This window comes from Rhodnius prolixus, unplaced genomic scaffold (genome assembly GCF_049639745.1).
Source record: "Rhodnius prolixus isolate KJV_2025 unplaced genomic scaffold, Rpr scaffold_1, whole genome shotgun sequence".
Classification (NCBI taxonomy): Eukaryota; Metazoa; Arthropoda; class Insecta; order Hemiptera; family Reduviidae; genus Rhodnius; species Rhodnius prolixus.
In genome coordinates, this window is record NW_027411581.1 from 65,124,292 (window position 1) to 65,152,039 (window position 27,748).

Sequence of the window (27,748 nt, forward strand, 5' to 3'; positions counted from 1 at the left end):
GGTTTGTATGAACAAAACAAAATCTTTATTAAAGAGAATATTTTCATCCAGCTGTTAAAGCAATAAACGCGAGATTGGTCCTAGTTTGAGACGTGCATGATTAAAACAAGTTGTTTCGTGTTTAGCAAATGTAAACCTTACTAACCATTCTTTTAGAATATTAAACGAGAATGTAAGCTAAAAATAGTAAACGAAGAATTCCTTAATACATACTAAACAGTTATGACATATTTTGTTAAGAAAAATGAACTAAGTGATAAGAATTAATATGTAAATATATTTAAACCAGTCCAAGCTTTTCTTTTAATATCAAGATTTAGAAAAAGAAAAAACTTTGGAAAACTTGAAAAGAAAAAAGAAAACTGGAGAGGATAAAACAATAATGATAAAAGACGTCTTGTTCAGACAGGCAGAATGAAAAAGGGCGAATCTTCTTCCACCATCATAAGCGGGTGCTTCTTTTAGAAATGCCTTTATCATCATGTACTTTTCATTCTTTTGTGTCTACTTAACTTTACTACGATTCACTTTCTGTTATGGGGCAAAGGGAACTGTTCTGCGAAAGACCTGGCAAAGAAATATCAAGTTTGTTTAGTCCTAACGGGTCCCTCTTGGTTAAGTTCAATGTACTTTCTTTTTCCAAACTTCTTAGATTCTGAAGTATGATTCTGGAAAGTGTGCCAAATAGCCAAGGTTGCTACCATCCTTCTGTTTTGAGATATGGGAATAGATTTAAAGTCAGAGGGTCACCTAATCTGGTGACAAGGGGTATTCCATCAATTCTAAAAGAATATACCATTTAGTGGTAGGATACTTAAACAGGGTGTTCATTTTAAGACGGCTCAAATGCATTTCATGCTTAAACGATTGATCTGAGCAAAAAAAAAAAAAAAATGGCAGAGGGAAAATTCTGTTGCCCGTCACCTCTAGTTTCCCAAAATTACCAAATAATTATTAAACCTTCTTGTTTGTAACAGATGTAAAATTAATTTTTAGCCATTTTGTGTATGCTTGAGAACATCTAAAGCTCTTAACATTTGATTTTTCTTAGAAAAACCTCTCGGTAAACGACTTATTTCCCGATATTAAGAAAAATACTAGCTTTACTGCCTTGGCAATATTTTTAGTAGAAAGGGGATGAAAAAATACATAAAAATGACCTATCGCGTGCTCTTCTTTCTCTTTGATAACAAGTTAAAAAATTGAAATATGATTAATAAATACCAGATTTTGAAATGGCCTAGCACCTTTATTTTTAAAGATATCGCATTGCGGTTTCCGGTTTCTTTCATAACTTTTTATACTCTTTAAAACGATGTATATGAAAATGGGGGTCAACTGTAAACCCACACTTCTGGTCGCGCGTCAGCCGCGTAGGCGGGCAGGAATCTAAAATCAAGTCACATATTCTGAAACTAGAGGTGACGGACAACACATTTTTCCTCTGCCATTTTTTGCTCAGATTAACCGTTTAAGCATGAAATGCATTTGAGCCGTCTTAAAATGAACACCAAGAAATGTTCACCTGGTCCTAGATAATCTACGAAAGCTGTTGATAAAAAGAATTCAGTTCATTTAAAAGAAAAGAAAGATAGACAGATTGCTCACCTGCGCCAATTGGTCAAATCTTCCAAATAGTTCGTTCAGAGTTTTTACCAGATCTGAAGCACTCAGTTGCTCTGAGAGCGGTGTGAAGTTCACTATATCAGCGTACAAGATGCTGTAACAAAATTTGTTAAATGTGACCAAAAAAAATGAGCAAAATTTGTGGTAATTGTAATTTAATTATTGCATAAAGGTAAACTAGCAAGCAAGCACTCGACTTGATACTAGTTGAACTTTCAAGAATTCTGCGCATCATACTTTTTAATAAACCATCTTACCTTAATCCATATTAAAGTAATTATTATTTCTAAATATTATATTTAATAAAATATCTACTTTAAGTAAATTTGAAGCAAATCCCTGCAATTACGATAATCTCCATCATTTCTTTTAAACAAGAAATTAACATTTTCTGTAATCATTCATCCTGGGTTTAAAAAATTAAAGTGGCTGAAAAATTCTTGAGTTTAAACATGAATAATTAATTATTTATGACTTTTAGAAGGTGAACTTCATTATTATTATTTTAAAAAATAATTTTATTCTGCCTTCTTTTTGATAAAGTAATGCCTCTGACCAATAAAGAAATCATACTACAGCTTTGGGAATATTTACGGCATAATTAACGATTTAAGGCCAACCATGCCTATGATTAGTTGGGTAAAAACAAAGGCGATGAAGTTTAGCTGCCAATTTGTCAGTTATAAAAGGGGTCAAAGCTTCTTATATCGTGGAGGGATCCTCTACATCTAAAGGTAGATAATTTACTGTTCATTATTTTTGGTGACTGATTCATAGTTTTCAATAGGATGAAGAAATTAACTGCCAGTTTCAGTCTTCTGAAAAGATAAGACAGAAGACTCACCACAACCCTTTAACGATGTAAAACAGTACATTGTAAATTAGCCCTGAAGATGTGACCTAGTCCCCCTAGGTCGAAAGCTCAGCATAATAAAAATATATCATGACTGAAACTGGCAGTTACTTTTTTTCATCCTATTGCAGATATTTTAGTTCATCTGAAAGCAAAAGTGCTTGCTTTGATTTGGCTGACTCTGTTCACGATGTTGTGAATCCCCCAATTGAACATCTTCAATTCCCTGGATGACGCTAAGGTTTAGGGAGATCTTAGCCAGACATGATTTACTCTTGGTGTTAAAACACACCAGGACTCGTAAAGTTATCTTGTGCAATGAAGCAGATTCCTAAATAATGAAATGAGATTGACTTGGAATGTGAAGCAAACTGTTTCTTGCGATAGCCACGTTTAGATCTTAATTACCGACAAGCGGACCCCCACAAATTTGTAAAGAAAGACTTTTGCCATGATGTCCGTGGGAGGCGCATGAGGCTTAAGGAGTGATTAAATAAGTCCATATAAATGGATCCGATCTTGGACTAAGTATAGCACTTCTTCAGATCAAAGGGCCTGATACAGATTAGTAAAGTGTTTATCTAATGACAAAATTTTTTCCAGTACCTTCATGATGAATGGAAAATGCCCTATAGATTTCCCTGCTAAACTATGAAGGTTCCTTTAAAGGAAAACATCTCTCAACGTGTTCTCATGTCCTGGATTTTATGAACGTAATGTAGATAAGTAACCATTATTAGTAGGAGTTCTTCAGGAGATGTTTTATTTATGTAAAATCAAAGAGCCATCTGATCTACGGGGCTAAATAACCACGCGACGCTTCTGCTGTTAATTAGAACGAATCGATAAATGCAGTAAGTAAAAGTGATATTCAAAAAATTATCATATTTAGGGGACGGCCTCAACTCAGAACTCTGGTATCAACCAAAGAATTTTTGGTTATACAACAAAATCATTCTCAAAAAGATGTCAGAGAATTTAAAACTAACTACAATAAAACTGTTTACTAATTGTACAGTACGAACGTATCATCCATGAATTTAAAATTTAAATGGGGTTTTAATGCATGCTCTGTTTTTTTTTTTTTTTACAGCAGGAAATGAGATAATTTCTAAGAATGAAGTTATAGCATTAATGCATTCATACGTATTTCAAACATCGCTGCATTTACAGCTGCATTTTATTCCATAATCTACCGCATTACGAAAGAAATTTACCACCAGGAATCCTGCCAACACTTACTGAAATAGAAATTGTTAATACAGATCGTATGTGTAAAATTTTAATTAATTAATTCAGGTTCCTCTGGGACTGTAACTCTCACCGATTGTTCTATATTTTAGCCTTGTATTAAACGAAGCAGTGTTTGTGTTATTTATTTAAAAAAATTTAATATTTAGGTTGATATTATATTTTTTAATCAAATTAAATGAAATATTAATTCTTAAAAGAGTAAAGAGAAAACATTAAGGTATGAATACCGAACTCTAAACTTCGTCACTAACTGTCTTAAAACCATGTAACTTCTCACCAATTCTACAACCAAAACACTCTCGTCTAAAAAAAATAAAATTGAAAACTACCTGGAAACATGTTCAAGTTTTATCAGACAAAAGGAAACTGTTTCCTCCCAGGCTATCGGAGACACCAACAGAAGTAAAAGTTTCGTTTTAATCAAACATTAATATCTATAGGTTACGTACAGATGTTTAGGAACGTAACCTTCACTAACTCAAACTAGTATTGTGTTCTTCAAACCTAACCTGTTTCAAGTTTTGTTGACTATGTTAATTCAGATGCTTCAGTCAATAATATAACTTTTTTTGAAAAACAAAATGTACGAAAATCCCAAAAATGGTAAGTTATCTACAAAAAAAACTCCCAACTAATTTTAATAAATTCAATATACGCCTGTCTTTAACCCAAAAAAAATTGTAATCTGAACTTTGAATGGTAAAAAAAAGAACACGGAGCCGAACCAGAATTTTTTTTTTTTTGGAGGGGGCGGAGTTAGGTTGCGTTTAGTTTAACCCTCCATCGGGCGCAATATGTTTGTAACATCATAGGGCGCAACTAATCTGTGAAATTAGCTGTTAATTCCATCAAAAATGTTTTGGAAACGTATTGAAAAATTTCAGTTTAAGTTTTTCTTTTAAAAAAAAAAAACCTCATAAAGTGGAACAGAACATTAATGTTAATAGAAAAAATCACAGTCATCCCTAATTTTGAGGTGCACATTTTTGTGAATGAATGTGTGAGATGGTTTATTAGCATTATACAAGTTTTTCAGCATTGATGCCCGCCTATGTTCAGAAGAGCGAAAGAATGACCATGAATCATCTCCGAACGTTTCTGTCGACGTTCTGTCACCAACTATACCAGGCAAACGCCATAAAATATTATGGCTCCCTCGTCTAACACTAGAAGTAGGCTTTTTTATCCGACAATTTGGTTACTTTATCTGTGTATACGCACTCAAAATCATCCGCATCTTGATCTTCTAAAAATTAAAAAAAAAAAGCTTGTTTAGTGTCCGAATCCTCTTCTCTTTCTTCTATTCAATATTATTCAACAAAAGACACGCGTTGCAAAAATAGTAAATAAGTAGAAAACTGTCTTTTAAAGGATAATATGTACTTTGTACCAGTTTTTGATAAGAAAACTTGAAAAAATTCAATACCCAAAAAAATAACACCATCGGGTGCAACTAATCTGTCAGATTACGCGGACGTTAAGTAAGACCACATAACACCGACAGGCCGTTTGGTTAGAAGAAGGTAAAAGAGGAAGCTACTGAAGGCCATGGCTCATTCTAAGAAATACCTGAGTTTCTATCAACAAGAAAATGCCCTCTTCATCTCACAGATTAAATGCGCCCGATGGAGGGTTAAGTAGTAAAATGCATTACCTTTTAATTGTTTAAAACTGTTCATTGTATTTAAGAGAACAACACTATTCCTGGATGAGATTGTTTCTAAGAGAATGTTTAGACAACAAGAGAAATTTTAAGCTTCAAAATAAACATTAATGGTTAAGTATTTATTTTAGCTTATAACTCTATCTTGTACTTATCAAAAAAAAAAAATATGTACAAATGAAATAAATGAACTGGATACAATTGAAAAGTAGAGGTAAAGAGAATGTAATTCAACTAAATATTTATACATACCTCAACAACTCTGAGATTACCTTCTAACTTTGGTTATAGGGCCACTAATCGATGGTTTGTATTATGTCATTTCTTTTTTTTTTTTTGCATTTAATTAAATATAAAGGTATATTTAATTTATTAAATGAAGAGTTAATTACTTTTTTAAAAAACAAAAATAAAAAACCTAACGTGACAGTATTCAATTATAAGTAAGTTAGAAAAGTGCGGCTCGGTATTTAAGCACTTTCCACCCGTACACGTCATAATGATGATTGCATCACTAATTACAGCAAAATTACGCTGGCTAGCGTGATATTTTTTTTTTTTTTTACAGAAAATTACGTATTTAAGCTTATGAATAATATATCTTCCTAGATAAAATTTATACTCTCACTAAGTTTGTGAGCAAAATATGCTTATATGGAGATTAAGCTATTTATTAGCCGTTGTTATAGGTTATGTTATTGGGTAAAAAACATTAGTATTGTTTTTAAAAAAAATGTCTTCCCTCAAGATATTTCGACAATCTTGGCGATGAACTTATGTGTGGGGGAAAAATTGCAACTCTAATATTCTACCAGAATGTTCACAGTTAGGTTCAAGTTTGGAACAATCTTTATTGCACAGTTTAGATTATCTGGGAAATATAAGTATATCTAAATTTACTGATCAGAGCACCTCATTAATTTTAAAACATTTTGAAGAATGTGTGTATTGTAAAGAATAATGAACTAATGGACTATTTTCATTTTTATGTTACAATCATTCATGAAAATCGGTTCACGCGTTTAGACGCTACGTTGTTTACAAAAAAAGGTAACAAGAACATTTTCTGAAAATGCCATTTTTGCTCATTTTCAGCAACGTATTTCTTGAAATCTATTTAATCTATGTTGTTGCAACAAAATTACAGTTATATAAAGGAGGATTTGCCTTAAATTTTAAAGAAAATTTGGGAGTTTTATCTTTTTATAGAAAAAGAGAAAAAAATATGGTCAAAGTTGGGTGTTTTTCCAACGTTACGCTTTTTCGTGTACTTTTTTGATGATCAACCCTTATACAACTGGTCCTACCGCACAGTTGTAATGTCCCCTTTTTGCCTCACAAAGAACACATTTTTGTGCCCGAGTTAGTAAATGTAAATTCCTTACTACTATTTTGTTACCACAATGAAATCACTCTTAAACAGTAAGCCTGGTAATTTGTTTTTATTTACAATTAATTCATTGAAATTTAGGAATATTTTATTTAAATGATTAACTACAGTATTAAATTAAACAGATCACTTGATCTAATATGAATAAAAATTTCTTTTAAAAATATATAATTTATAATATTTAGTTTTTGACGTGAATACTTCTTTAAATTTACTATCATATGGAGGCAATCCAAAAAAACTAATAACAAAATCGGGGGATACAGTTTGGCACTACAGTTTCGAATCTATCGTCTACATCCAAAATTAAATTATACCACTGGATAAGGGCGCCACGGTAGCCGAGCGGTTAGAGGCGAGACCTGCGAAGCTAATATGTATTATGGTACTGGGTTCGATTCCCGGTTTTAGGCCTTGGATTTTATTTAATGGTTAATAAAAGAAATTTACAGTAAAGTATGTTTGCTAGTCGCATCCGTCCACGACACCTAATTGGTAGTTGGACGTTAAGCCCCGCCTGAAAAAAATAGACGATTACTTTACTACTTTACTTTACTTTACTTATACCACTGGATAGCTAAAGGATCAAAGAATTCATTATGATAAGCGAAGACCGCGCGCGGTGGAGGGGGAAGCGCCGTCATTTTGAGATCATTTTGCTGCGTATCGAGATTTGCAAATGGTATAACATTTGACTCGGAGAAGCTACGATGTTCGTTTAAGCTTTAATCGTCAGCTGTCGTCACAATCTATCGATTGTATATGAAACATTAGTGTAAAATAGTGACAGTAAATATAATAAGGTGTAGAGTAAAAAAATATTATCAAATATATATAATGTCGGCCTATACGCGTCGAAAAGCCAAAACCAAATACAGAGATCGCACACGGTTGGAAAGGGCTTTTCAAGAACAATCGAATGGTAATAATAAAACACCATATGAAGCGAGTCAAGCTGTGCCGGGAACGTAAAAGAATGAATGCGGCCGAGCGGATCAACGACGGTGCCCAGTACATCTGCAGCTGGGGCGGTTGAAATTATGGAAGTGGATGATGAAATCGCTTCTACATCGACAACGGACTGTATAGCCATAGATTGTGTTCGATCGTCGATTTGTTTCCTTGATTTCATCCTAAATACATAAATAAAAATATTTTATATATAAAATATAACCCGTTACGTAAACGTATTCACGTACGACACACGGCCGGGTCCATCACACAGCCACAGTTTTTTTAAGATTCAATTATTAGTTCTTTTTATTTTATTTACAAGTCTATTGTTAACTGGAAAGTTATATTAATTTTTGATTATGAGAACTGTTTTTAGTTAATTTTAATTTTGTACTATTATTTGGAACTCTAATAATTATGTTTGCAAATGTAAATAAGGGTCAATCCCACTGTCATATACATATTTCTATCAAAACAGTTTTAAATAATAATAAATTAGGAACAAGATGATTTAGCAGTAATAAGTTACTGGAATATAAATGTGACTTTTTTTTTACAATCAGTACTTAAGCTTTAAAAGTATTTAGTAAAGCTCCAACTTTGAAAAAAAGTTAGGCATTGAATAGCCAAAGAGTTGGAGAATACTATAAAATTTATCTTACGAGAATATTAATAAATCCGTTGGGGATTCTATAAAAGTTCCCATGAACAAAATTTATTACAATTTTATTATAAAATGAGGCACCATTTTTGGCTGGTCTAATTTCACACTAAATGACTATAAACTAAGCAGAACATTACTAACCAAATTCACTAATTCCACCAGCCAAAAACTAAGATCAGAAAAAGAATAGTTAACTCTTTTATTGTGTGTTTGAAGTAATAATTATTTTATTTTCTAAATTAAAGCTAGGGAGATCAAAAGTTAACAATGTGCCCGAGGATAGTCGAAAGTTAGTTACTACAGCAACGGGAGCTGTGCTGTTCGGAATGAAATCATGCTCAGTTAGTGAAATAGCTTCTAAGTAAGTAGTACTGAGTTACTCTTCACATTGACCAACAGCCCAACTTGCTGATACCAACTTGATGAAATAGTGTCGTCATATGAACCAAGTCCTGCTAGCATAATGATTAATATTATTTATGAGCAAAATGACCATATTGTGTATCAATTGTTACTTCAGGATCAGGGGACCCCCAAACGTTTTACCCAGGGGGCCAGTTCACTGTTCCTCAGACCGTTGGAGGGGCGACTATAAAACAAACTATTTTGAAGTACAACTAGAACAAATAGAATATTTAAAATAAAGAACAGGTAAATTTAAATCAACAAACTGCCCAGTATTTCAGTGGGACCTATGGACCTGCTTTTGGCTAATGAGATGGTCAATGTCCGGTTTAGTTATAGTGCTTTGCCTTTCTTCCTACTTCTGGCTTGTTATTTTACACTGCTTTAGGGAGCCGTGACGCGACCGTAACGCGTCAACGGAAGTAGTTACTGTACACGAGCGACGCAGCGCTTTGCGGCACCACCACATATAGTGCTCCTCTCACTGAGGAAATGAGGCGGGGGCCGGATAAATGTCCTCTGGGGGCCGCATGTGGCCCGCGGGCCGTACTTTGGGGACCCCAGCTTTAGATTATTCGTTAATTTTTGCTTTTCTAATTACTTCACCTGTCTTCCACGAAATGTAACCCTCAGGAGACCATCCATTAGTGAAATGCTCAGTAACGCGAATAACAAAAGTAATTATTTTAATATTTTTTAAAGAACTGACCCGAAATTAGAACACATAACACTTTTACCTGACATTATTATGTCTCTGGACGTACATATCGTGAAACCTGGTCTGTTTGTTTGTCACTTCTTGACAGGCATCCGCCATTTTCAGCATAATACTTCTTTTCACCTGAAAACCAAATTTCAATCTTAAATCATTTAAATTACAAAAAATCCACTTAGTAAAGTTAGTACTTTCGATTAAAGGATTTCAATGCTAAGTATCAGTCGAACCTCCTGAGGGGGCCAATCGACAAATTTGATTTTTGTAAAGATATTTTGCACATACGCACAGATCATTTTCCAAAAAAACTATTTAAGCGAACTCAGCGGATATTTCTGGTTAAAAAACCAAATAGAAAATTTAACTTGATTCAAATTCTTTCCTGACAAATTCATGAGAATGAGATGAAAAAAGAAGTTTATTTCACTTCATTGACAACTTATGATTTATGAATGAAGTCTGAATTGGAAAAAAAAGAAGAATAACTTCAATAAAATCAAATGAAGGATATCCTTTTCCGCCTCATACTTAAATACAACAATCGAGCGAGCAGCTTCTTGCATTCACATTTCCGGAACACTTCTGGATAATTTCATTTCTGAATGTCTGATATCTCTCTACTAAGAATTCATTTTTACCTCTGTCTCGCTTCCTCTAAACTTATTTCCACACTTCCTTTTCCTTTCAACCAATTACCATGTATTTTTAGAATACTGTCACCTTTTTTTCTTTCTTTCACCGAAATCAACTAACCGGATACCCCAAATTCGGTGGAAGGATTTGGGCTTTTCGAGTTTTTTTTTTTTTAACGCTTAAGCGATTTCCTTTATAATTCGTCCACTCGTTGCACAAATGCTGGAACGATATGAAATCCTTCTTCAAGCAGCTCTGCGATTGGCTCCCTTTAACTCTTTGCGGCTAGGTGGGTTAAAAACTGTCCCACCTTTTGCTGCATGGTGGGATATATTTTAGCCTACCTCGAAACGTTGAAGTTATTCATACATACAGCTTAATAGGTTATTTAAAGTTTTTCATTCAGTTGGCAGTGCTGTGCACCAATGGTAAAAGCGAAAATAAGTGAAAAGCAAATTGTATATCAATTATAAACTTGACCGTTAGTAAAAAATGGTGGCACCGCATACTGTTCTATTATTTGGATGCAGCTGTTGTTAATTCATATATTGTTTACAAACAATTGGGTCAAAACTTGAAACTTAAACATTTCAAGGAACAGTGCGCTGAAGGACAAACGCTGTACTGTCTGCAAAGTTCCGCTTTGTTTTGGTAAAAAGTAGTGTTTGAATGAACATCATATAAAGCATTAGTTGCATAGTGGTATTATACAATACCAGTGTCCCACACTAAAAAAGGACTATTGAAATGGTATTAATTTTTTCTTTTCTTTTTTTCGTATTTCGAGAGTGATGATTATTTGAGAGGGATGATTACAAATGGAAAATAATGGAAATGAATGTTTATTTCCATTTTTTTATAATAAAAGAAATTCTGTGCAACTAGGGCTTTTATTTTCTTCAAAATCGGGTGCCTCAAAGAGTTAACCTAATTGTAAAGTGGCAGCACATTACGTAAACAATGTTAATTAAGGATTCAGTCGTGTAAATAAAATCGGTTGAGCTGAATTGCTACTTCCTGGAAAGCATTTTACGCTCTCAAGCGGTTTTTCTGAGATTTTATTAACATTAATCCAAAGACGGAGGCTGGAAACATAGTGGAGCGGCGAGCAAAGCGGCGATGATAGCGAAGAGCAAAGCGGCGAAATCAAACACAAGTAAACATATGGGACCGCGCATAGTGGCGAGCAAAGCGAAGATAGAGCAACGCTATCTCTAGAGAGTAGAGCGAAGCGTTATGACATGTTTGATTTCTTCGCTCTCATCGCGCTCAATTTGTAAAGGTTATTTTTCAAAGGTTACGGATATTGATACATTTATTGGTTTAGTTTGTTTAAAGAAACCTCTGTGGGGCCATAGTATTTGTGAAGCTACAATAGTTTTTAATAATTAATAGTTTAAATTAATTAACAATTAGTAGTTAATGGAGAATTCAGGTAATTTTTGCTACATTTAATTTGGTTCTCAATCCCTTAATGCTAACTTTCATCTAAATACTAGGCAAAATTAAATTACATTTTCTCGTCCTACTACTTCTGATCAGGACGAATTCTCCAATCCTTCTTCTGTAGCGTCGTACTACTCCAGTTTTTCAGATGAACAACATTAATTTACGACAAATCATGGTGTAGTGATTTAATAAAATTATTGTGTTTTTTTAATTGACTAATTTCTTTTTATCTGCATATATTTCTATTTTATTTTTATTTATTTTGATTTTCTTATCTTAAAGTAATTGCTAGGATTAATGGGGTTACACAGATTTGTATTTAGTAAATAACCTAAATAGTTAATTTTTCTATATTGTGCCTAACTCATGTTATGAGCTGTATTACTCAAAAACAATAAAATTTGATTTTGATTAATGGGTTACACTGGGCTAATATGTAATCAAATGTTGATATAGACATTCGAAAATACGCATGAAACTTGCCAGGATGCTCCCGAAGTTGTTGGTACAAGTGATGAAATTCACCAAGTTCATTTCTAAACTTATTTATGTCATGTACACTGCAGCTCCTACTACTAAGCTGCTGCAAATACCAAAGTTTCAACGAAGAATTTTCATATAAAAATAGTTCCTCCATCTCGTTTTGTCGAAAGGAGAACGCGACTAAACTCGTCACTATGTGCATGCGAATCTTTGCTCGCTGCTCGTCGCTCTCTTTGATTTGAAGCAGCTATCATCGCCGCTTTGCTCGCCGCTCCACTATGTTTCCAGCCTTACCCATAAAAGCACAATCCAAACAAGAGTTCTGCGTGCCCAGATTATAAACCACTTATAACCTCCAAACTGGTAAACAACTTATAACCTCTCAAACTCGCACTTTAAAACCACTTTAAAAATTCCATTCTCCTTTATCTCAGCTAGATTTATTTATTTTCATTCACCAAGAACAAAATAATTATGTTCATTGTTTGAAGACAATGTGAAGAACTAAATCACGTATGCATTCAACGTTATTACCCATAAATATTGGTTTAGTAAAGAAACAAGGACAGTTTATTGTCTTTTATCTCCCACATAATCGATCTGGTTAAGTCGTTTAAGATGCTAATTTAGAAACAATATCGCCTGCGATATTATTATTTAAGCCAAGGTTCATCAAATTAATGTATTCTGTATATTTGATAACCGTTAATTAACCCACCTACTCCAATGATGGTGAATAAAAAAATTCTTAACTAGCCCAAAGCAATGCATTATGCATGTTTACTTGCTATTGCACTTTGGAAAATTTATTTTTCATCAGAGCTTGATCTTTCTCTAGCGAAGAAAGGGGAAAGTGGGGATTTTTAGCTTCCGGAAACATCCGTTTTTAGCTCTTTTTTTAAAAAAATTAGTCAGCTGGTCTGTCTCGAAGAAAATATCAACCATAAATCAAAATTGAAAAATTTCAGAACTAAAATTCCAGATTTTATTTGAAATGCTACCACAATTTTTCTTAAGAAACAGATGTTTAATTTAAACCTGGTATACGAGGTGTAGCTATCAAATAACGAGACTGATGCTTCTACAGAAGAACTATGCATGCGCCAAATCCCTAACGACCGACAGCTGTGCAGCGCAAAAGCCTTCTCTTTCGATTGTGCAGCGTCTCAGCGTGTTTATAGAGAAATCTGTGTCTGACCGGAACCGTCGTCGTTTGTGTAAGAGGTGTTAGTTTCGTTTTGCCGAGATAACATGATAATACACATGTAGTAGAGAGCAACGAATTTTCGTGAAATTTCACATCAAAACTTGGGTAAAACCGCTACTGAAACTTGATCTTTTATTAAAAGAAGTTTATGGCGATGAATGTTTATCACGTGCGCACAGGTTTTTGAGTGGTTCAAGCGTTTCCAAGATGGCCGAGAAGACGTCGGAGATGATGACCGCCCAGGTCGCCCTTCCACACATCCAAAACGGATGAAAATATCGATTATAATTAATCAACATTACTACCGCGAGAGGTGCTTGCTCAACTCCGTGAAAGAGTAAGGAAAAAACGACCCGATTTGTGGAAGAACAAGTCACAGGGTTCTCTCTCCATCAAGACAACGCGCCGGCTCACACTGCATTGTCTGTCACAAGACGTTTCTAGCCAAGTAAAACATCAGCGCAGTTTTAGGCCTCATCCGCCTTATTCGCCTGACCTGGCCGCCGCCATGTGACTTTTATCTGTTCCCCCAAAGTCAAATCTGCATTAAAAAGGAACACAATTTTTTGGTCCGTCGAAGCTGTGAAAGAAAAAACGGCACGCGTCATGCAGAAGAGCTCACAGAAAAAGACTTCCAGCACTGTTTCGAACAATGGTAAATTCGCATGGAGCGTTGTAGGGATAGGGGAGTGGTGTATATTGAAGGTGATAATAACTAAATATGTATTTATTGCTTTAAGATGGTTTTGTGAGTTTTATTAGAAAAAATGTTTCTTTAATTATTTTAAGTCAGTCAGTACTTCTAGTCTTCCTTTCAAAAGGCCGTTTTCAGTGTAATGATATGACTTATCCACTTCACAAAATAAATTAAAATAATTATTGTCGGTAACCATGTAGGAATGTTCTCATTACTCAATTAAAATCAGCTGTGTAATGCCCAACTTCCCTCACTAGTGGGGAAAAATTCCCATTAGTGTCACTTTCCTCACTGGTGAGTGGAAAAACTTTATTGTGCTTCCTTGATATAAGAAGTTTTGTTATTAAATATTTTCTGTAAAACTTTAATAAGCTTATTTAACGTAACTAAATAATTAAAAAACGAATATTAAAAAAATAAAATAAAAATTGAAAGGAATATAGAAATAAAAATAATTTTTTTTTTTTGGCGCATCAACAGCTGAGGTTATTAGCGCCCGGAGCTTTTTCCAGTGCACTGCCGGCCTCCGGACAGTGTTCTCTCGTTACAGACAACACTGTCCATCACCGGACAGTGAGCTGTAAGAAGCTCCTAGGAAGAGAAAATCTACGGGTCAGCTGCTGGATTCGAACCCGGGACCTCCGCGTGGGAGTCCAGTATGCTAACCTCATAGCTAGCATTTTAATAAATATTTTAATAAATAATTAGATATTTTTAATTATAACAGTTAAAAAGGTTATAGTGTTAACTTATAAAAATTTAAAATGGATTCTAGTGATTCCTGTTTAGTTTTTTTTTTTTAGTTAATAACCCTAATGGTTGCAGAAAAAATATAATATTTAACTCGAGTGTAAAGTATTTTCCTCACACTCGGCAATTTGCACTTGTTAAATAAATAACTATTTGTTAGCGTGTTTTACGAAAAACCTATTAGGGACTAGAGCTCTAACACTACAGTACTATTAATTTCTCATATTAACCATTAAATAAAAACTAAAATCTAGACTGGGATTCGAACCCACAAACCTACAATAACGACACACAGTTTAGAGGTTCAGGCCTTTAACCGCTCGGCTACCGTGGCATCATTGAGAACGAGACAAATACAAAAAAGCATAAACCATTGTTTTTATCGTATAAAACCATAAATATCCCCACAGATACAGAAAAAGAGAAAACAAACAAACAAAATTTCATAAACATGAAGATATTTGTGATTAAATCATTTATGAACCCGTTGATAACTAACTACAGCCAATATTAATTCACTGCATGAATATTAATGGATGCATGATTAATGATTGTGTTGAAATTATATTAGCACAAATTAGCGGCCAACTTTAGAGAGTTTAAGGCTACTGCCCCCGACTGCCAAAATATACCAATTAGTTTGTTCGGTTGGTTGAACTGCTTCTTAACAATGAATCCCTAAATTGGAAACACTTATTAGCAAAGCGTAGAACTCAAGTTAGCATTGCTTACTTATTTACCATCGTTTCCTACCATTTTCCGGAATGTAAAGTTAAGAAAAGTTGGGTCAAATTTTTAATAGAACATATTTTTGTTTTCTCTTCATAATCAAGGTAATGTGCAATTGTGCAGATCTTTACTCTCTCTCACTTTACGAAGTTGGTGAAGGAAATTGCAATCTTGTAGAAAGCAAGGTTAGTCAACTCAACCATGAATATTTTATTTTCAAATTTGCGTATTGAATTGAGACATTTATTAAGTTTATATTTGATTTTAAAATTTCATATTAAATAAATTTAGAGCAAATACTGAAGGCAAGCGCTTTTGAATGCCTTATTTACGAGTGGCAAAGTGAAAGTTATAAAGGGATTACGTTCCCTTTAATCAGCGTAAAATTTGAAACTGACAAATAAACCCTTAAAGACGTCAGATACAAACAGATTTCATTGGCTAAAATTCGATTAAAACAAACACAAACCAAAAACACCTTTGATCATAATGAATTTTTTGCCCCAAATATAATGAAAAATTTTACGTGATAAAATAAAACTTCCGCTCTGTACCATATCCTTTTTTTAAAAAACCGCAAACAGGGAACTATTACAAGCCTCACTAGGCTATAAAATGATCAAGGGACGTTGAGATATAAGAGAGAAATCAAAGATTTAGGTATTCTAGAGAAACTGGCATGCCTGTATTTACAAGACTGTACTTTAAACATAAGACTCTATATTTTTTATCGTAAGAAAACTTTTACGATCATGACAAATTATATAAATTCAGGATTCACCGGAAGCAATACGTCTTATAACACATTGCCGACCGCACGAGTTGCAACTGAATATATTATAGTTGAATCACTGTCTGAATCATCCAAATTACTCTCTGAATCGCTTGAAATTATTCTAAGAGTAGATCTATTTCCTGGTTTGATAATGGATATCAAAATTGTCTTCTGAACATTCTGATGCAGTATCAAGATGAATTTCATTAAAAGCATCTTCAATTTCCTGGGACATTTTATTAAGGTCTTATTTATAAAGATAAATTACAAAATAGATATGGAGTTGTTATGCTCAATACAAAAATTGTAAGACTGGAATTGTAGATGTGACTATGCTATCAAACTGTAATCCAATATGGCGTATATTTTTTTGTGAAAATTTCATGAACTGTTCATCAGCATTATTTTTAGCAATATCTCTTTCTTTCTCATCTCCTAATTCTTTTACTCTCTATTATTTAAAAAAATATAGTGTTAATATATAGCGATCAACGAAGAGAAGCGGGCATCAAAATATATAAGTACTTAATATACTTAAAACCATGTATTCAGTACTCCATTGCATTGCATTGTCAAACGGGGAGATTTCCCCCGATCGGTCGTGCACTGACATTTTACAAAACGGAGAGATTTCCCCGAGTGGTCGGCAATGTGTTAAGGTCTTTTGAGTCGGGAAAAGTGTTTTTCTAAAAAAAAACGCTCTCATTGGGTGTTTAGCAGGAAAATGAAACTTTATAATTCGCTTTGAACCCACCAGGGGGATCTGTAACATAACTCAACGGCCAAAGTCACACTTTATCGTAAGCATTGAAATACGAGGGTCGTTTGAAAAGTCCGTGCAAAGTCAGAGAGATAGCACCACTGGCGCGTATCGAGGTTATGTTTAGTTAGTAGCATCTCTTGGAAGAACACACACCAAGTTTCAGCCAGATCGGTCTATTTCTTTGTGTTTGGCATTCGTTTGAATCGAGGAAGTCGAGTGATTTTCAAAAAATGGACGAAAAAGAATTTCGTGTGTTGATTAAACACTACTTTATGAAAGGCAAAACTCCTCAGGAGACTAAAGAGAAGCTTGATAAACAATATGGTGACTCGGCACCTTCGATTAGAACAGTTTATAAGTGGTTTCAAAATTTTCGGAGTGGCCATATGGGCACAAGTGACGCTGAACGTTCTGGACGCCCTGTTGAGGTTACTACTCCAGAAATCATTGATAAAATCCATGGATATGGTGATGGATGACAGAAGAGTGAAGGTGCGTGAGATTGCTAGTGCTGTGGGCATCTCGAATGAACGGGTAAATAATATTTTGCATCAACATTTGGACATGACAAAGCTATCCGCAAGATGGGTGCCGCGATTGCTCACGCTTGACCAAAAAACGAAATCGTGTGAAGTGTTGCAAGGACGGTTTGCAGCTGTTCCAGAAGAATCCGCAGGACTTTAAGCGTCGTTTCGTCACTGTGGATGAAACATGGATACATCACTATACTCCTGAGACCAAAGAACAATCTAAACAATGGGTTACCAAGGGGGAATCTGCGCCAAATAAGGCGAAGACCGTTCCTTCGGCCGGAAAGATTATGGCGACTCGTCTTTTGGGATTCGCAAGGAATAATCCTCATCGACTATCTGGAAAAGGGTAAAACTATTACAGGTGCATATTATTCATCGTTATTGGACCGTTTGAAAACCGAGCTGCAAGAAAAACGCCCACGATTGGCCCACAAAAAAGTCCTTTTCCATCACGACAACGCACCAGCTCACACCTCAGCAGTTGTGGTCGCAAAATTAATGGAAATAGGGTTCCAACTCGTTTCACATCCCCCCTATTCTCCAGACTTGGCTCCCTCGGACTACTATTTGTTCCCCAATATGAAGAAATGGCTGGCGGGAAAAAGATTTTATTCAAACGAGGAAGTGATTGCAGAAACGAATGGCTATTTTTCAGACTTGGACAAATCCTATTATTCGGAAGGGATCAACAAACTAGAGCAGCGTTGGACGAAGTGTATAAGCCTAAAAGGAGACTATGTTGAAAAATAAAAAAGGTTTACCCCAAAAAATTAAGTAGTTTTTATTTTTGCACGGACTTTTCAAACGACCCTCGTACTTTTTTTGAACCAGGAAGTCTGGAAAAACTAGATATTTGTTTGTGGATTTTTTAAAAGTAAATAAGCTAAATATATTTTCTTTTTATTATTTAAATAACTAAATTTAGATCCGAATGTAATCCAAGATAGAATTTAGTAATACAAACGAAATGTGCCTATTAGTAAGGGTCCTAAAATTGCTACATCCTGACCTCAATACAGGAGAAGCTCCATGAACTTGGGAATTTGATAAGCTGCTTGAGATTACTCTCTCTCAGATTAGTACTTAATGCGATCACCTTAGAGGATTACTAGTAACCAGCTAGAAGATCATGGCAACGACAATTTAGCACTTAGGGAAGTGCCATCGTCAACGATGATTCATTAATAAGATTCAGGTTATAATCATAATTTGATTCGCTACTGATCTTAACTTTAATTACTGTAAACTAGGCTTATTTTGGCCCACTTTAAATACAAAATTCCGTCCGGCAAGAAATGTTAAATAAAATGAAATGGGGTTCAAATTTTTATATACACATTTTTACTTTTTGTAACCATTTATAAAAATAATAATAATAATGGCCAAACCCTGGTCGGTTACATTCATTCATTTCCATTTAACCAAGTAGTTAGCTTCTAAGTACAATTCCCAATAAACTTAGGGATCAATAGACAGATTTCTATATTTGGATTCTGAAACAATATCTACGCTTAAATACCCATTTTTTTTAGACAAGGAACAATGTTAGTAACATTTTTCTGTAGAATCTAGACTCGTAGTTGTAAACATAACTGGTAATATTGCACACGAACCAAAGCAAGATTAGATAGACTTAATAATTAGATAGACAACTAATTAGATAGACAACCAATAACATAGTTATAATAACTTAAGTTAATTATGTTATAATTAAAATAGTTATAATAACATAGTACTGGACTCCCACGCGGAGGACCCGGGTTCGAATCCAGCTGCTTGACCCTTAGATTTTCTCTTCCTAGGCAGCTTCTTACAGCTCACTGTCCGGTGATGGGACAGTGTTGTCTGTAACGAGAGAACACTGTCCGGAGGCCGGCAGTGCACTGTATAAAGCTCTGGGCGCCATTAACCTGAGATGTTGACGCGCCTTAAATCATTAAAAAAAAAAAAAATAACACACATAATAACAAAGTTATTAGTGTATTCAATTGGTCACTACAATGCAAGATTGTACATGCATAAATCTTCAAAAACAATTGCGTCACCAATAACCAAATTTCCTATTTCCATAAAAAGAAATCCAAAAACAAATATATGAACTCGTATTACCCCGAGTTTTTATCAAGAGAAACAACTAGTTTAGTTACATTATGCAGAAACTAATCTAGCAAAGCGTTTATTTATCGATCAGAGGAATGGTTGGGAAAATCCAATGATGAAGACACCACAGACACACTTGTGTTATGTATCGATATTAATGAGTAATCATATTTTTGTTTTTATATACCAGAATTTTCTGAATTTTGTAAAATGGTTGCTTAAATTTTTGTTGATTGCTTTCAATTATTAATCATCATGATGAATCTTGATAATTTGATTAATCTGTTTGTTTGGTATATTCTCTTAATTAGTTGCTGCAATCAGGTCAAATTATCGATTTTGAATTTTAAGTATCCATTTTAGAGATATCTATCGATGTGTTCCGCTTTTCTCTAAATTATCTTCTTCTTTTTTTCATAAAGTATTCATTTCAATGTAAGTACCATAATGTGTCTTAAATAGTAATAAACAAAAATATATTTAAATGAGTTGCTAAAATTTCGAGTTTGAAAACAAATCTGCCACCGGAAGGAACAGTTAACTGACTGAATTTGGTAAATTTTGAGACTGTACCCGGCTCCGACTTCATTCGCTACGTCTATAATAATAAAGCCTTTTATTTTTAGAAACAAACTATAACTACAAAATAAATTTCTTTCTTGATCATGATAAATAAAATAGACAAATACACTGGGTCCAAAACACCATCCGTGGGATTGTTGCCTACTATACATACTTAACATACTTAAACATTACAAAAATTGCTTTAAACTTTAATTATAATTTAAAAATCCCAAAAATATTACAGAATATATTATTTTATTTGATTGAATTAGATAATTATGACGGAAATTCCATGCATATTTACAAAAATTTATAATTGGTTTCCATTTACGGTAACCATTTAGATATGTTTATTAGCTGCTCTTTTGTGAGACTCTCCTTTTCAAAAAAGCGAATGCGAAACTCTTTAAATGCCGGACACTCAGCGAGAAAATGATAAGTATTCTCTGGCAAGGAAATATCGCACAAAGAACAGAGGAAATCTTCATCATCTCTAAAGAAATCTATAATTAAAGATACATAAGTTCGCCTCTCGCTTTTATAATCCAGGAGATCTGATCTAGAGAGTACTCATTGTTCATAAACTTATTTTCTCCTAAATCATAGCTCAGTTTTGCTTGTACAGTCTTCCAGACTTCATCCATTATTTCTATAACTTCTACTAATGCATAAATATTACAGCTGCAGGTACAATCGCTCCTGCCACAAGCAAATCTAGTAACTGATACAATAACACGTGAGGAGTTACCATCCATTGATGGCTATCCAAATAATCAATGACTTTCATCACCAAGTCATGAGATGAGGTAAAAATATATATACAGGGTGTCCCAAGCTATATGGATAACGACTTTTTCTCGGAAACTAAGATAGCTAGAAAAAAACTAAAAAATACGTGTTCCCTTAGTTTTTTGTTAGAAATCCAAATTTACTTTGCAAATTTTGTTCGGTGCTTCCAGAAGCGAGATACAGGCACCAACTTCATTTTTTCAAATGGGAAGGTGTGGATTTTATTTCAGAAATAGATTCCTCTATTTTTTTAAAGAAAAATTTATTTGAACGGTTTTTTTCTGTGAGCGATATTTTAGAAGTTATGAATGAAAACATGATTCTTATAATAAACATCAAAATGGTAATATTTTAACGATTTTTTGATTAAATAAGAAGAAAAGTACTATTTTATTATAAATTTTACTCCTCATTAATATTACAGATCATGCTCGAAATGGCCTCCACCATTAGAGATGCATAGACATGCTCTTTCCTGCCAATTGCCTCTTACTGCTAAAGAAATAGATTCAAATTTAACCGAGTTACAGGCATCTATTATTCTCTGCTTTAGTTCATTTACAGATGCCATCAAACATGTAAAGAGATATCTCGATAGGCAATTTGATGGGCGTGTTATATCGAAACGGGGGGCGATTTAATGGCCACCTCTCTCACCGGATTTGTCACCTATGGACTATTTCCTTTGGGGATACCTGTAAAACAAGGTGATTATTCATAACTTTTTTTCTTTCATTCCTTATTTCTGCTTACCTAAAAGCATTTCTAAATCTAGGTGTATCAGAATCAAGCCGGGATGGCATCTGTAAATGAACTAAAGCAGAGAATAATAGATGACTGTAACTCGGTTAAAACCGAATCTATTTCTTTGGCAGTAAGGGGCAATTGGCAGGAAAGAGCATGTCTATGCATCTCTAATGGTGGAGGCCATTTCGAGCATGATCTATAATATTGATGAGGAGTAAAATTTATAATAAAATAGTACTTTTCTTCTTATTCAATCAAAAAACCGTTATAATATTATCATTTTGACATTTCTTATAAGAATCATGTTTTCATTCATAACTTCTAAAATATCGCTCACAGAAAAAAACCGTTCAAGTAAATTTTCCTTTAAAAAAATAGAGGAATCCATTTCTGAAATAAAAACCGCACCTTCCCATTTGAAAAAATGAAGTTGGTGCTTGTATCGCCCTTCTGGAAGCACCGAAAAAAAGTTACAAATTAAATTTGGATTCCTAACAAAAAAAACTAAGGGAACACGTATTTTTTAGTTTTTTTTCTAGCTATCTTAGTTTCCGAGAAAAAGTCGTTATCCATATAGCTTGGGACACCCTGTATATTAAATCATGAGGCCTCTTATGATTTAGTCGACGATTGGTTGGAGTGGTCTGTTAAAGGGTCACAGATCAATGGGATTTATGGGAAAAGAGAGAGAGAGAGAAATAGAGAGAATTACTTGTAGCACGCGGTGATTAAGCAAATTTGAGAGAATGGTTCTGCTACAGAGTATGAAGCTTTTTTGTAACCTTTGACTTATTGCCTGATTTAGAGCATCGTCAGTTGGAGGACCCAAAAGAAAATTTCTCAGACGAGAGATACATTAATTAGCAAATGTGATCAGTTTCAATATTAATGACAATCAATTAACTTTCTAAGAGAAAAGAATTATTTAATAATTTTTCTTGAATACTTGAAGCCTTTGGCTCTATACATAAAATAGTAAAGAATAATTTAAAATATCACCGTTGGTAGGCTCTTAAAAAGAGAGCTTTTATAAATGGAAAAGCCCAATATGTTCAATATTTAATTTTTAAAAAACGTAATAAAAGAAAAAAAAATGGCCAAATTGGATTGGCCAATTTGGTGGCAACCAACTGGTGGGCGAGTTTGGGACTAACTCAATATTATGGTGTATATATATAGTACCTTTCATTGTTCATCTCACTATCCCAGCTGAGTATTTCTGATAGAACATTGGCTGTACAAACACTGAACAAAAGCAGGCAGGCAACTAATTCGCTCTGATCCTATTTAAAGCAATTTGATTTTCAATTTAGGCTGCAAGGTACAGAAAGTAGGAACATGTGTCAACGAAACATAATGAAATAATGTAATTTTTATACCAAAAATAAAATCAAGAAACACACTGTACAGGTTCCATTCAAGATAAAATGTTACAAGCCGAGGCAATCTGCCAAAAATGTGAGACATTTTTTTACAGTTTATTTATCTACGAGTAATTTTTATAAATATGAATAGAAAACAAATCAAGTAGAAAATGAAGATATAAAATTTTAACCATCTTTTTTAGATTTATTATTAATTTTATTATTTTTGTTTTAAAGTTTTTCATCATTTTTTACCATCACTCTTTGGCGAGATAGGAAGAGAACTCTCTCATGTTCCTTATCGTGCATCTAAATTAAATCTAAGCCAGCCAGCCCCTTAACTTGTCCCTGGCTTTATACAAGGATTACCACCTTAAGCCTTCCTCTTATTCTTCTTCTTCATCTTCTGCAGGTCGCCATTCTGCTTTGTTTCTCTTCAGCCTAAAAATTCTCTCTCTTTAAAGATTACCCCCTTTTTACTGCTCTCTAAAAATATTAATAATTCATTCAAAAAAAATCTAGAAGATATTTTCTAGCTGGCGCTGGGATCACTCGTAAATTTAGTAAATTCCTCCAAAGCCAAAGTGGACATCCACCCATCTTGATGTACTATAATGACTTACATTTGCCTAGAAGAAGATTGTGTAGGTCCGAACAAGGCGTCGAGCATGATGATGGTAGGCCAGGGATGTTCAACAAAATTCCTCAATGGAGGATTATTTAATGACTTTTTATTGAATAATACATTTTTTCTGCAACCGTATAGGAATGTTCTCATTACTCAATTAAAATCAGCTATGTAATGCCCAACTTTACCTCACTAGTGGGGAAAAATTCCCATGTGTCACTTCCCTCAATAGTGAGTGGAAAAACTTTATTGTGCTTCCTTGAAATAAGAAGTTTTGCTATGTTCTGTAAAACTTTAATAAGCTTATTTAACGTAACTAAATAATTAAAAAACGAATATTAAAAAAATAAAATAAAAATTGAAAGGAATATAGAAATAAAAATAATATTTTAATAAATAATTAGATATTTTTAATTATAACAGTTAAAAAGGTTATTACCTTATAGAAATTTAAAATGGATTCTAGTGATTCCTGTTTAGTTTTTTTTTTTTTTTAGTTAATAACCCTAATGGTTGCAGAAAAAATATAATATTTAACTCGAGTGTAAAGTATTTTCCTCACACTCGGCAATTTGCACTTGCCTCGCTTCGCTCGCTCGTGCGTGCAAACCCTGCCTCGTGTGAGGAAAAGTACTACTTTCCACACTTGTTAAATAAATAACTGTTATAAAATAGAGGACTTCTTAAACAGTAGATGAAATGTTACTCACTTCAAAGTTGAGTGAACTGATATTGTTCGACGGATCAGTCCAAAGTTTATTATGATTATTATGACGAGCCTATTGTATGTGAAACATATGTACAGGCAAAATATAATGTATTCTATTCTATAGCATTTAGTGAAATGAATAAAGACAGGAGAAAGGCGGAGAATTGTGTGCGACAATCGCGTATTGACAATCGATTATTTGATTAAGGGGGGGAATAGCAGATTTTCCTAAGCAAGGCATATCGTATCTCTAGAAAAAGAAAACGGAGCTATTTTTCACGAAAAACTGAAGGAAAAAAGAAGCATTTTCTGGGGAAGTGATGATAGAAGCTAAAAACGAATTCTATCAAATTTCCGAGGTATGTTATGTGCTTGACTAGAACATATTCGCTAAAACACTTTTTGTTTGGGGGGGCCCCTGCCCTTTAACATTAAAAGAATTTAAACATCTGGTATCACTCACACAACTTTCCAAACAGATTTAATTTCAGAAGAATTTCATTTTCTTCAGATTCCAAAATTTTTGAAACATCCTTTCTACTAAGTTGATCAACTCTCAATATCTGAAATAGTCAAGGCCGAATTTTCTTATAGGCTAACTAGACTTCAGCCTAGGGCAGGGGTCGGTAACCCGTGGCTCGCGAGCTGCATGCGGCTCTTTTATCCAAATTGTGTGGCTCTTCAGCGTGCCCAAAATATATTGTATATTTTAATTTTATTGGAACGAATTAAAATTTCATTTATTAAATGTTTTTTTTTTCCCAAAAATGATTTTAAAGTGATCGGTTCGAAATTGAATAGAATTATACAATATCAAAATAAAGTATATGATTATATATTGTAACACTGCCGCCTTTTCATTCGTTAAGTTATTATTTATTTGTTTATTTACTTTGCAATAAGTGAAAATAAATATTTATAACATTTAAATTGTTATTGAATATCATGAAATCATAATTTGTGAAAATACAAATGATCTACAGACTTCTGTACTCCTTGCGGCTCTTGGTAAGATTTATTAAAATTATTTAAGTAAAAATGGCTCCCTATCTAAAATAGGTTGCCGACCCCTGTACTAGGGCCTCAAGATTAAGAGGGGCCTACATTCAAATTGTTAGCAAAAGGTTAGTACCAATAACAACATGTTTCATTTAACATATTGATATACACGATATCACTGTAGTGATGTATTTTATTATCTCTCACGTAATTTACAAACTTAAAAATGGGTGGTGAAAGGGCCTCATAAGTGGAATGAATAGCCTAGGGCCTCTTTTCATCTAAATCCAGCCCTGGAAATGGTACTTTAAATGATATGATATCCCAACCAGTCCCTAGAACTGCCCTAAAAAAAAAAAAAAATAAAAATAAATCCTATAAAATTATTAAAATAAAAATCATTTATTCTGTACAAACCAGGTTTACAGAAGAACATTGAAAGCGACGAAATTGACAACAACGAGTGGAACTTAAGTGCAACTTACAGCTGAGGATTTTCTTTAAAATTGAAAAATCTTGATGGTACACCTGATCCTCCTTAATCAAATTTATTTTGATAGAATATCAAAATTTTGTACTCTAACAAGATACCCATTAAAATCAGTAATGGAGTTTATTTCAAGTAATCCTACAAAAAAAAAAAAAATTAAATAAACATATTTAAAATAAAGCGAAAGATACAAAACGTATAATGTGGGTGATGAAAATGATTTGCCGGGGGCGGGAGCGGTATTGGTTGGAATATATAGCAGCTAACAGTACAAGTTTAATGGGGGGGCGCACATATCGGCCACCGCCAGCCGGCTTTTACAATGACAGGATAACCGCTGTTTCCAGTAGAGTGCGCTAAACAGCTTTAATTGGTTTTGCTAGTCGATTAGTAGAGTTCAGTTTAGCCAACCTAAAGGAGAGTATGAAACTCCAAAAGATAGAAGTACAACTACTACGGCTTCTGTAAAATTCTAATTTAAGCAAAGTAAAAAAAAAAATTGGAAGGCTAAAGTTTGCCGTTAACTATCTATATAATTAAAAAGTTTTTTGTTTTTAATTTGTTTTGTTTGAACATTAAGGCAAATTCTCACATTGCCTAATTTGTTTTTTTGAAAGACAATTTGAACGCAAAAAGAAAAAGTAATTCTTCTCTGAAAAACAAAGAAATACATTCAGAAAGTTAGCATTAGTTAATCTATAATTCCATTTAATTAATATTCGAAAATCCAATTATTATTAGCAATGCTGTGAACTGAAACGAGTGATAACCATTACGCAGAAGAAAAATTACTGCAGTAATTATTATTTACGGATGTACATAAGTAAGAGATAACATCTAACAAAAGTGTAAAGGTCGAAGAGAAAACCTTCTTAATCTCCCCAATTCAATGCGTTCACCTTTCCTTTCTGATAAAGGTTCATCGGAAAGAGCCTTCAGAAAATACGTAAGCAGTGGAAGCCTTCAGAGAATATACAAGCAGTGGAAACCTGCAGAGAATATACAAGCAGTGGAAACCTTCAGAAAATATGCAAGCAGAAGACACCTTCAGAGAATATGCAAGCAGTGGGAACCTTCAGAGAGTATGCCAGCAGTGGATGCCTTCAGAGAATATGCAAGCAATGGAAACCTTCAGAGAATATGCAAGCAGTGGATCCTTCAGAGAAAATGCAAGCAGTGGAAACCTTCATAGAATATGCAAGCAGTGGAAATCTCCTGTGTCTTCTTTATTCAATAATATAAAGTAAAACGTGTTCCTAAATTTGTAAGTATGAAGGATATTCTGCAACCTAAAGTACAATCTTACTGAGTCAGTTTAACTTTCGTAGATTTTCTCAAAATCATCTTACTATAATACTACATAATCTTTAAACTTCGTCTATATGTTATTATATATAAAACATAATATTCAAGAAATATTTTTATGGAATTCTAAAAACGAATTAAGGTTTCCTTTCTAGTATAAATTCGGCATGATGAGCAGTACTAAAATTTCTGTAAATCATAAAAGAGATTTAAATATGTTTTAAAAATAGGAATCTGTAAAACATGTACGAGTTACAATATCGAATATTGTTGTTAAGAATAAAACAGCAGATTTTTTTTGGTTTTCAACATTGGTCCATGAGATTTCTTGTTTGCAGAATACGACGTCATATCTTGTCTCAATGTTTACAGTTCATTCTGCATTGTCGCTGTGTTTAAACTCAAAATAATATCACACTTTTTTTGTTCAAATCAATCTGAAAATTGAGCCTACAAGTAGTCGGTGATCAACAAAGTGAGATCTATTGGTGGCACAGAATAGTCTGCGAT

General features: G+C 33.7%; 1 protein-coding gene and 1 long non-coding RNA gene across 8 annotated transcripts in view; one reads left to right on the forward strand and one right to left on the reverse strand.

The window, feature by feature from the left end:
• Ac76E (adenylate cyclase type 2 Ac76E) overlaps window positions 1–27,748 on the reverse strand; it is a 114,849-nt gene that overhangs the window by 39,814 nt on the left and 47,287 nt on the right. For all 7 annotated transcript variants that reach the window (XM_074112541.1, XM_074112547.1, XM_074112545.1 and 4 more), the window contains 2 exons: window positions 9,547–9,650; window positions 1,609–1,720 (listed from right to left, as the gene is read on the reverse strand). In XM_074112541.1, the coding sequence (XP_073968642.1) occupies window positions 1,609–1,720; window positions 9,547–9,650 (216 nt within the window). The remainder of the gene's footprint in view (window positions 1–1,608; window positions 1,721–9,546; window positions 9,651–27,748) is intronic.
• Window positions 4,196–27,399, forward strand: LOC141446128 (uncharacterized). The gene is made up of 3 exons (XR_012453533.1): window positions 4,196–4,336; window positions 23,057–23,201; window positions 25,864–27,399. It is a non-coding gene; the product is annotated as an uncharacterized lncRNA (long non-coding RNA).